Genomic DNA, 12,425 nt, shown 5'->3' with positions numbered 1-12,425 from the left:
AGTGGGTGCTCTCATCCCACTGCCAACTCAAAAGCTAGGAGCCAGACCCTCACTGTCATATTTGTCCTACTGAACGGGGGAAGAGTGAGATCTGTATATCGGCGTGTACATATTTTGAGTTGTATACAGATATGTCTCCCTTGTGGGGGAAAAGAGGTCAAGGTGATAGTAGTGGTGAGGAAAAGTTAGATCTGAGAAACTTCGCAATTAATATACCAGAAACACAGAATTTCTAATGACACGGTAGGAAAGGCCGAGTCTGATGTAACAGAAATACCTTATTCAAGTTTAGGGGAAAACCACATCCCTCAGAAAATCTTAGAAACAACCACTGGCTGGGGATAATTTATGTTGTTCAAGAAGGAAGAAATATTGCTTTTTCCCCCCATTACACTACTAATGTAATATGCACGTGGAAGTTAGAGAAAATAAACTGGTGACACAGTAAACTTTTATACTCACAAGGCTACCACAGGAGACAGGTGATGGTAACACAAGACGGCTTTGGAAAAAATGAGAGGGAATGAATGAAAAGTCCTTTGTTTAATGACTGGACCCTCCCCACCCCCCTTATTGCTCATGTGTTGTCCAGTTTGTTGCTTTTAACATGTATAATTTATTTTAAAGGCTTCATATAGTTTATCGTCAATGCTCACAATAATCTTACAAGGTGGATGTCATTAACCCTCTATTACAGATAAGAAAGCTCAGATGCAGAGGTGCTGAGCGACATGTCATCAAAGGTGTAGAGCCAGAATTTGACCCAGCACTGCCTCCAGGATCCTTGATGGGCTTGGGACATAAGCTGTTATCTGGCAGAGCCAATACTTACTGAGGGAAAGAAGGATACTTGGGAAGTGTTATAAACTGAATTGTGTTCTGCCCCCCCCCCCAAATTCATCTGTTGAAGCCTTCATCCCCAGTCCTTCAGAATGTGACTGTATTTGGAGAGGGGGCCTTTCTTCAAGAGGTGATTAGATTAAAATGAGGCCCTTAGGGTGGCCCCTCATCCAATCTGACTGGTGTCCTTATAAGAAGAGGAATCTGGGTGCACAGAGACACCAGGGGTGTGCCTCACAGAGCAAAGATCATGTGAGGACACAGCGAGAGGGCAGCCATCTGCAAGCCAGTAAGACAGGCCTCAGAATGAAACCACCCCGATATGGGACTTCCGGCCCTTCAGAACCATGAGAACATAAATTTCTGATGTTTAAGCCGCCCAGTCGGTGGCATTTTGTTATGGCAGCCCTAGCAAACTCATGTAGGAAGGGAGAAAAAGTCATCGAACGCAGTCACTTGCACAGACCACAAAAGCAACAGCAGCTCAAGTGTGGTTCAAAACTGGACTGGGAGTTGTTACAGATTTTGGCCTTGTTAATAAAGCAGGAACAAGTTCCATCCCTGGAGGCACTGGAGGATTGTGGCTCTGTGTCTCAGGCACACGCCTTCCAGTGTGCTCCCCCCATACTGCCCGATATACCTCTTCTCTCTCCCTCACAGAAACAGGGCTGAAATGGCCCCATAACACCAACATACATGCCCCAACAAGCAAGACACATGATAAATGAAATGCATCTCAAGGCATGGTCCGGTGTCGTTCCCTCAGATCTTGCTAGAATAACATGACATTTAAAAAAATACAACCCACTGGATATTTGGCACTGCTTGGGAATGAAGAATATGTCCACTTAAGAGCCACTCCCCCAGGCTGTCAATAAAATCTCAAGCCAGGATTTCTTCTATAAACATTACCTATCTTTTAAAATTATACAGCCTAGGAAGTGAAGAAAACTAATGTAAAGTCCCTGCTTATTTGCAAGTCTCCTTTCGCCTCAACGTAAAAAACATAAACCAGACAGAAGAACACGTTAAATGCTCGGTCGAGGCCCACGGATGGGACAGCTCTGCGCATCTGGCAAAGAGCCTCCACCCTTCCCGCCTCGGCCCCCGGTCACCCTCGCCCCAAACACACACCTATGCAGAGCTCACCCTCCACCAGGGCCAGCCTCCTCCAATCCCCGGGCACGCTGAAAGACGGTATTTACGGATTATTTTTTTTCAGATACCAGCCAAATAATGTTCCCGTTCACTCTCTCACCCACCTTAGACCATACAAAATTTAACATCTGGGAGGATAAACTCTGCCCCGAACGCAGATGACAAGGCTGAGCAGTCATGGAGGAGTTCTCCTCAAGCAAAGAGGACTTGCCAGCTCCCCTCTGAGGTCCAGGCCCTGAAAGGCCAACTGTGGTATGTTTGAGTTTCCATCGGGCCTGGTGCTTGCTGGCTGCTGCTATGTTCACTCAGAACCCAACTGTCCTATAAACATCTCGCCCTGCTGCTGAGAGCTGCCCGCCTGGCCTTACTTCTTGGAGCCGAGAATATGCAATTTGGGAGCTGCAGGCTGCACGGGAACTAACACTTGGAGCACAGCTGACGCCTCTCTTCTCTAGGCCAGTGACAGCTCTAAAAAAAAAAAAATTAAGGCACGCTCACACGAACATAACAAGAATGGGAAGAAAAGTCCAGATTTTCCTCACCATGTGCCACCCAGCCATGTTTACACTGATCGCAAGTCCTCAGGTTAATCTTCCCCGGCTGGAAACATTCACACGTGCAGTTCACCAGTGTGCAGCGGATGGCCTGCAAAGGAGAGGAGGAAAAGAGATCAGCATCTGTTCAAAGGTACCATATTTCTTCACCATTTTAATAATAACACCCACTTCCCATTTTTAACGGCTTTAGGGGCCCGGAGAGTTTTAAAAATAAATTTTGAAACCATCAAAATCTCTTACCAAAACATATTAGAAAACAACACTGATTCACTAATAGAATGTTTCATGCCATTCATAGGTGAGCTTTAAATTAGAAGCATAGACCGAGTAGTATAAGAGTAAAGGATTACATACTCTACAAGATGCTGGATCTGAAACACCAGGGACCCGAAAGAGAAAAAATATTGCTGCTACCAAATAGGCACATTTAAATTCATCCACCTGGCAACAGTGCAAAAAATATACACTCTCATACAATAATGTTCAAACGAAATGTTGTTCCAAGTAAAACATGATATACAAGTAATATTATTAGAATATTACTTTTCTTCTGCAGTGTTTCATTTAAATGTTTTATTAATCTTTCAGACACATTTTGAAAGACATTCCTGTTGGCCCAATAAGACCTGGCATCATTTGTCACTTTCCAATTCCTTGTTTGCTCCCCCCTTGATATATCAAGTCCATTTTCATTCCTATTTTGAAAAATGCAAAACAACCCCCATTTTTTTTTAATGATGATGTAAGAGATTAAGTTTACATTTGTTTTTAGATCAGATGTAGAACAGGAAAAGACATTTATGTGAACATTTGATACTTGGAACAACTCACCTATATCTTAGAAAACTGAAAGACACACTCAAAAACCTTTCATTTCTTTACAAGCACTTTAAAAAATCATCTCCCCGGTTTACATTATAAAGCGAATCCACAGAAAATTAGCATTAATGAAGTGTAACTTTTGATAGATTAAGAACCTATGCTTAAGAACAGTGCTAAAGCCAACCTATGCTCCTAGACTACAGTTAATAAATTTATCTCATACATTTAGTTCTAACTTGCATGGCAGCTCTGAAGACAGAAGGGATTTAGTCCCATCATTCACAGATCAACCATCTACTGTAACTACCTGAACTGCCAGGAAAAGACCTCTCTACAGCTGTAGATGCAATCAATAATTACTGATTTGGGGGGTGGGGTGGGGGAGAGGTACAGGGCTACCTGAAACTGCAGTGCTGGGCCTGAAAGCTACTCTCACTTACACAGCTCCAGACGTTCATGTTCCTGGAACCAGCTGGATTTTTATATAAACCGTCTCATTTGTAACAGACAGTATTTTAGACATTGTTAACATGGTTGGGACACACTCCATTTACAGAGAGTAAGACTGAATGGGCTTTGACTGCTCCCCACGCTTTAGATCAGGCAAGTTTAAAATATTTCTCTTTTGTCAATGAACATCAAATCTATAGGTCCCTGTTCAGTTTCCAACAGAGTCCTTGCCTAGACTCCTCTCTTGTTTCACCTCCAACCCTAGTTTGCTCCTCTATTACTGCAAGAAAAACACTCAGGTGTATCATCTGCCTGATATTTCAGGGCCTTTCTTCCACTGTCAATAGTCCAGTTACACATTAGGAGGTTGTAAAACTTTGCTGTATGTATTAGTGATGAAAGGAAATAGTAGTAAGAAATAGGGGCAGCAAAGGAAATGCTGACTACGCAAGAATAATATATGTAGTTGAAGGTTAGAAGGGGAAATGTTTCTCCCCAAATTTCTTGTGTCAACTTCAATAGTTTAACTGACTGAGCAATACGTCAGAACATTCCAGGTTAGAAAGAGCTTCTTTAAATGGCGTGTTCATTAATGAACTCACAATTTGATTGTACTATGGTAACACAAAACAAAACAACAACAGTTTAGAGGGCAGTGTTTCTACTAAAAACAAGGCACCTTACAAACTATCCAATTATAAATTCAGATGCAGCAACCACATTGACATTAAAATATTTATATAATCTGAAGTGCGATAACAATCTTTCATAAACACTAAGGAAAAAAAAGTCGCCTCTGCTTTACCAAACTAAGGAATGATCAAAACTAACAATGACTCTCTCTCAAGGACTACATGTTAACTCCAGCACAAAAAACATACATATTTTAAATCACTGATTTGATCATTTTGATTCGACAGTTATTTAACAAAAATAGCCTCACTTCACATTGTGTTTAAAACATACTTTCATCGATTTTAATTATAGCTATATTCAGGACAAAACAAATTAAGAGACTCTAGATTTGCTTTATTTTATGTATATTTATTTATTTACTGATTGAACTATTCATTCATTTACTGAGAACTAGTTCATGATTCAAATACGTTTCTCTTCCTAAATAACTTTATACATCTGGCACATTTGGGAATTAAACTTTTCAGATCATCATCCTTTTCCTTTTTCATAATTTTACCCTTTTTGTACCTAAACATACAAACATTGGAACACCTCAGCTCCTTTTGTATATAAACACTTGAGCACTGGAATATCCATTTTGTATTTCTATGACTTCCAGAAGGTCTATTTGTTTTCAATTCAGATTTATATAGACTACAATTGTTCCTTAAGGGAATTATATATATTTAAACAATATGGTCTAAATAAATATTTTGAGTATGAGACTATTGTGGCTTCAAAGGAAGTTTTATTCTAAGTAACATTTTTGAAACGGCATAAAAGTTTGACATACTATTTATTCACAACGAAACAGAACCAATGTGATCACTTGCCAACTCACCCACACTTCAAAAAAATAAATTATCATAAAACTATCAAAGCCAGTTAAGCCTCAAAAACGTACACACTTTACAAGGAGAGAGCTGGGAAGATCAGAGATGGTGAAGCTTTCATTTTGGTGAGCACATCCATTTCTTCACGTAGCTAGTATATGAGTGCTTCCCACCCACTGCCGGGCATTCATGACTACAGAAAATTCAGCGGCGATAACGAGGTAACAGAAAGGGGACACCAGGAAAAGAGAAGACAATTTGATCAGGATATTCCCACCTATAGATGCAGGACCCTTATGCAGGTCTGGCCAACGCAGGCTAGCAACCCCTCCACACCTCCAGGACCCCACTTCAGCGAATGCCTGAAACTCTTTCCTCCATTTCAGTAGGATAAGCTTTTCCAACACCCCAAGAACAAGTTTTCTTAAGCCTGCAACTTATTTAAAGTAATGATTCCTCTGCTTAGCTTTGCCATAGAGTTCTTGAAAGAAAAATCCATGCACCCACCACCCACTGCTTCCACCTACATTTTAATTGTGCAATCTGGATTCTGCCCCACACAGTCCTGAAACTGCTGTCTCCAAGAGGAATGTTCTCATCACATCTGGTCCCCTTTTCTAGCCTCCTTGTTCTCCTAGACCCCGAGGGAACTTAAGGCACTAACTCTCCTTCATTCCTGGGCTGTAGAGACCAACTATCCTAGTTTATTGGCAGCAGCTTCTCACTCTCTCTCCACTGTAAATAAATACAGGTGTTTCCCAGGGCCGGGCTCTTCGTTCTTTAATTAGGCAATTTCATCCCCTCCTACAGCTTCAGATATCATCACTACGCAAAGCCCATCACTGTGGAGCCAAGTACTGTGTTAAGTGGCAGAAATGGATGGCAGAGTTCCTGTGCTCAAGGATTTGACAGTCAGAGCTCATGGGCAGTGGGTTCAGAGGAGAGACCCTAAGAACAGAAGGAAGCCCTTGAACAGGTTTGGGAAGCACCATTTCTCCCTCTTTATGCCTTGGTCTTTTCTTCTACCAAAGGTAGGATTTAAACATTTATCTACAACAGTAAACTATTACCTATTATCAATAATAGCTAGATTTACTGGATATGTGCCATTTTCCAGATACTGTGCTTAACACTTTACAAACATTAGCTCTCCCTCAGAAAATACCACGAGGTCAGTACTATTATTCCCTTTATTTCACAAAGGGGGAAACTGAGATGGAGCTAATTCAGGACCTTGCCCTGAAGTCACAGGAATCCGATTCCAGGTCTGTGTGAGCTCTCCACCCACTCGCAGGCAGCCATGGGGCAGAGCCCCTCCGTCTGCCCACCATCCACCCCCCCACTGTGTATTGTTAACTCCTGATCATCTTTCAAGCTTTCAACTCAAATACTACTTCCATTCCCCAGGGCAGCTGCCCCCAAGGGATCTTTCTGTCACAGCACTTATCACAGTTGTGAATATTATATTTATCTATACTTATTCATTTTATATATATATATATACACACACACCTATATCTGTGTGACTATTTGATTAAAGTCTGTCTTCCTCTGTAGAATTTAAGCTCCTTGAAGGCAGAGTGACATATTGTTGGGCTTACAGTGTAAATATAATGGCAAATAATAGGTGCTTAAAAGGCACTTAAAGAATGCATGAGGGCTTCCCTGGTGGCGCAGTGGTTGAGAGTCCGCCTGCCGATGCAGGGGACACGGGTTTGTGACCCGGGCCGGGAAGATTCCACATGCCGCGGAGAAGCTGGGCCCGTGAGCCATGGCCGCTGAGCCTGCACGTCCCGCGCTCCGCAACGGGAGAGGCCACAGCAGTGAGAGGCCCGCGTACCGCAAAAAAAAAAAAAAAAGAAAGAAAGAATGCACGAGTCTTCCGAGCCTCTTTCCCATCTGTAAAATGATGGTAACAATAACATCACAAGAGTGTCAAAAAGACTCAAATGAAATAATGAATATAAAGCATGTAGCACTGTGTCTAGTGATAGCAAAAGCTCAAAAGATGGAAAACATTTATGACCTCAAGAAACTTTCCACATATTACATTTGAATTATTTTCCCCTTATGATTCCTCCCAATGTATTTTTTCCAACACCTTGTAAAATGCTTAACACATATTTAGTCTTAATGAATAAATGAACTTTGACATATATGATGCCATATTCTTCATACTATAATCCTCTAAATTGGGCACGACAGGGATTATTATTTCTGTTTTAATACTGGGGTTCAAAAATGTTTATTTAGGTGTTACACATCTCTTAAATGATAGGGTGGATTTCCCAATCACTAATCAGTTTCTTTCCATTACCTGTAGAAAAAGAAGAGATACAGTTAAAACCAGTAAATTATGAATATTCATGTTCAAAAGTATGTCTAGAATTCATAAAGTAGACCAATTTAGTATAAAAATATTTAATCAAGGTTCAGTCAGTAACACTTATATTTGAATATTAAGTAAGAGTGCATTTGCTAGTATTCTGGATGAGTACCAAAGCCCTATTCAAATAACAGATTCTGTTATCACTAAAACTGAAGAGTCTTTAAACTTCATTATAGTCGTAGCTGGCTTGAACTCTGCAAGTTAATGTGAACTGAACATCAGTCTTCTCACCAAATGATATTTCTCAGAAAAGCACAGATTGTGGCTTCAGCTAATATTTAGTGTATATCACAAAAGAACTAGACACAAGGTTAATTAATACATCTCCTGTTAGCTGTTCCTTCTTTGGGAAGACTTACAGAAGTTACCTATTAATACAAAACAACAAAAGACAAAATAAGGCCATGGGGCATATAGAAACATAAGACATATTCTGAAGGAACAATCAGAAAGAGAACCTCCCTTCCCAAAACCCCCCAAAATAAGACTAACTTCAGTTCTGGGTTTTGTCTTTCCACACAAAGAAAACTATTTGCCAGGAGATCCCCTCAAGTGTTCATTAACCTGGCCAAATATCCCATATATAACTAAAAAATCCTTCTTAAATCTCCTTTCTCCTTATTCATTTCTGGGGAGGATACCAAGATTTACAACTTAGATTATGAAATTCTACTTGAATCATTTAAAAATGTTTAAGAGTTAAGAACATAACCTACACTAAAACTGAATTACTGAAAAAGCCAATCATTAATAAAGCATCCATCTGTCCCACCAGTTCCTTCCAGAAACTTAGGTGGTACAATCTAGGTGTACAAATTAATTGGCTATAATGGTTATCAGTGACAAGGTTTGCCTATCTTATTTTTTAACAAGAACAAATTTCTTAATAAAATGAATTTTCTACTTTGGAAATCACATGTAGGTGTGATAAATAGGTAAACTCAGCCAAACTTCCATGAAGATCCAAAGTAGTCCATGTTATAATTAGCTATTATTAATTCATCTCTGCATATGTTATTCATCTCTGTACATACAGGTCCCAGAAGGAAAGGTATGTATGGTGCCAAAGGTCAAATAAACCTTTTTTATTAGGTAGGAAAACTGTCCTTCAAAGACTTCTGTCTTTAAAAAAATCTGGAAAATTATCCATAATGAATCTGGAAACTAATTCTTCTAGGATTGTCTCAGAATACACTGTAGTAATTACAAAGTAACAGCTACTAAGCATTATGGGTGAAGAGAGTAATCTTATATGTGACCAGAAAAAGATGGACTGCCACACACATTTATACATCTTGTGTATAAAGTACCTAATGCCGTACTTCAAGCATTGCCACAGAGATTCTCAAGAACTCACATGATAGGAATGGTGATTTACTAAGTAAGGAAACAGCTCCCTGTATAATTTTCAGGACAGTTTTTCCTCTTCCATTTTCACACGGCTGATCCATAAAACTAATGCAAAAGCAACAACTTCCAAAAGAAGTACTCTGAGTTTTAGCTAAGACTTTGAAAATCTATATGATATTGCCTTTGTAGAAGAACAGTGTCTTAAATTTGCCTAAGTCAAGATGCAACTTGAGCAAAGAAAAAAATTTTGGGGGCATGGTGGATAACTTCTGAGCTTACTAGAAAACGACAAGAGAAATTTGCTTTTACGTGACTACAAAACACATACAGGCCGAAAGGAAAGGTATATCCATATCCACCTGTTGTGCTGCTGGGTTTTACAATCAGGTATCAAAACAAGACAAGAAGATGTGAGTTGGATAGACACAGAACACTGAGACCCCTGGTTTTAAATATACTACAAAGAAGTTTTATAACAACCTAAAAAGTCTTATCTAACTCTGACTCTGAGACTATTAATATAAACCTATAGTTGCAGTAAGGTGGGTATGTTTTCTGTATTTATGTAAGGAAGTGTACAGATCTGAGTTTGGACAATGTTCACAGAATTCACAAGAAGTGATTATCAGTGATTATAGAGTGTAGAGTAAAAGTAAAGGGCTCACAGAGCATTAAACTGCAATGTAAATGCCACATTTACATTGTAATAGTAACAGCAGCAAATGAGGAGCAATGAAATTACTGTCTGCTTAACCAAACCCCTTAAAAATTCACACAGTGGGGGCTTCCCTGGTGGCACAGTGGTTGAGAGTCTGCCTGCTGATGCAGGGGACGCGGGTTCGTGCCCCGGTCCGGGAAGATCCCACATGCCGTGGAGCGGCTGGGCCCGTGAGCCATGGCCACTGAGCCTGCGCTCCACAACGGGAGAGGCCACAACAGTGAGAGGCCCACATACCGCGCAAAAAAAAAAAAAAAAAAAAGAAAAAATCACACAATGGGCCAGCAAAAGTATATATCTTAGTTTGTGGTAAGATAAATTAGAAATTGAAAAATGTATTAACCTTTCTATAAAAGGTTCCTTAAAATGTGTCTAATTGTTTTTTAATGTCATATGAAGAAACAGCAACCTGATAAAGGTGATCATTTTGTTGTACTTATGTGCTCTGAAATTTCTTGATGTCTTTTCATCAATCTGATCTTGCGGCTGAGTCGGAAGATTTGAAAAGACATGGTCAGTCCAGACTCACTACGAGGTCCAGATGCCACTGATATAAACAGTGGACAACAAGGTCAAGACAGAAAGCTGGGCAATTCAAAAATGGCCAGACTCCAACAAGACATCGTAAGAACAACATTACTGACCAAGGAAATATTATCTTCACAATAGCACATACAAAATACCTGAAAGAGATTCACTGTGAAAAGGTAGCCTTTAAACATCAGTTACTGCTAAAAATCAGCAGACTTAAAACCTCATTTTAATTTTCTCCTGAAAGGTGTTATTCTCTATCCCACCCCCAACCTGGCAAATGGATAAACAAAGTATGGTATATTTACATAGTGGAATATTATCTGGCTAATAAAAAGGAATGAACACTTGATATTACTACAATATGGATGAACCTTGAAAATATTATGCTAAGTTAAAGAAGCCAGACACAAGAGATCCTAGATTATATAAGTCTATTCATATGAAATGTGCAGAACACAGAAATCTGTAAAGATAGGGAGCAGTTAGTGGTTTCTTTTTAGGTGATGAAAATGTTCTGGAAATGACTGTGATGATGGTTGTGTATAACCGTGAATATACTAAAATCCATTGAATTGTACACTTTAAATGGGTAGAGTGTATGATACATGAACTCTATCTCAATAAAGCTGCTTAAAAGTGAGGAAGGCAAACCTACTACATTCACCTAATTTCTTTTAGCGGTGTTAAAACATTTAATTCATAAGATATTATTCCCCCGGGGACACAATGTAGCATAATATCCTTTTTTAACTTAGTAGGTCTTCAGTATACAAATGCTAAATGAGTGGTTAAACAGAAGGCAAAGCAACTAAAGAATTTCACTGCTGCTTAAATCTGAAAATTCCTTCTACTTTGAAAATATTAAAACCTAGTATGTCCATTTGAAAATGACAATGACTTTTAAATCCACCGCCATTTATCTATCAGGAAAATCCAGGAAATCCTTACATCCTTACATCCTTCAACAAATTTGGGGTGAGGAGGCCTCTCAGTTATAATGTTCATCAAGATACTAGAAAAACTCAAAGAGAATTGTTTAAAATTGACAATAGGGCTTCCCTGGTGGCACAGTGGTTGGGAGTCCGCCTGCCGATGCAGGGGACACAGGTTCGTGCCCCGGTCCGGGAAGATCCCACGTGCCGCAGAGCGGCTGGGCCCATGAGCCATGGCCGCTGAGCCTGCGCGTCCGGAGCCTGTGCTCCGCAACGGGAGAGGCCACAACAGTGACAGGCCCACGTACCGCAAAAAAAAAAAAAAAAAATTGACAATGGTGAATTCTGTCATGTACACTAGTAAAAGTATTCCTCAATTTACTGTGATGAAAAAATTACCTCCACAGACGTCAAGAAACAAATATGGTTTAAGGGGAGGGGTCAAAGAGAGAAACCATATACTTCTGAGTAGATGTTCATATATGAATGTGAATGTCTCTGTGACTATGTGTGAATATATAAATACAAACAGGGAGAAAGGGACATACACAGAGGCACATAAATTTTCACAGACACGGATCCAATGAGCATCTGTAGTCATTAGCTTACGACCACCACCGACTATCAGTCGACACGAGGAAGACCCCATTTAAATAATTTAGGAGTTCAGAGTAAAAATCAACAGCGGGATATAGCCAATTATATGAAGAAAACACCCTTGCTTCTATGGCATCAAAGCCTATGCCAGCTTTGGAGTGCATGTGTTATGCTTTTTCCCCCCAATTAAATTAGGCCTATGGTAAAAAAAGCTATTTTGTTAGGCAATTAGTAATATTAGAGAAACAGGAAATGAAAAGGCATTTCAATTTGGGCAGAAACATTTTATTTTCTTAGCTAACAGTTAACAATTAAGATATTCCACTTACTGCCTGTACTTACAAATTTTACAGACTACTTAGGCAGCTGTGATAACATAATGAGAAAAGAAACACTCTTCCCATGAACACACACCTATCGTGTAATTGAAAATAAGGGATTAGCTCACTTTAAAAAGAACCACATTTTCACTAAGCTCGGTCTACATTTACCAGAATACATAACTTTGTATAAGGAGCCAAAGCACCTCTGATATCATATGAATGATAAGCAATACTCATCTCATTT

General features: G+C 39.6%; 1 protein-coding gene across 4 annotated transcripts in view; it reads right to left on the bottom strand.

The window, feature by feature from the left end:
- The window catches only part of BNC2 (basonuclin zinc finger protein 2), a 427,648-nt gene that overhangs the window by 154,132 nt on the left and 261,091 nt on the right, over positions 1-12,425 (bottom strand). For all 4 annotated transcript variants that reach the window (XM_089913202.1, XM_089913203.1, XM_022573773.2 and 1 more), the window contains one exon: positions 2,541-2,643. In XM_089913202.1, the coding sequence (XP_089769328.1) occupies positions 2,541-2,643 (103 nt within the window). The remainder of the gene's footprint in view (positions 1-2,540; positions 2,644-12,425) is intronic.

This window comes from Delphinapterus leucas, chromosome 6, assembly GCF_059928025.1.
Source record: "Delphinapterus leucas isolate spDelLeu-1000000601 "Yukka" chromosome 6, BTC_Dleu_Yukka2, whole genome shotgun sequence".
NCBI lineage: Eukaryota > Metazoa > Chordata > Mammalia > Artiodactyla > Monodontidae > Delphinapterus > Delphinapterus leucas.
Note: the sequence above shows the minus strand (reverse complement) of the source record. Positions and strands in the feature narration are given on the sequence as shown.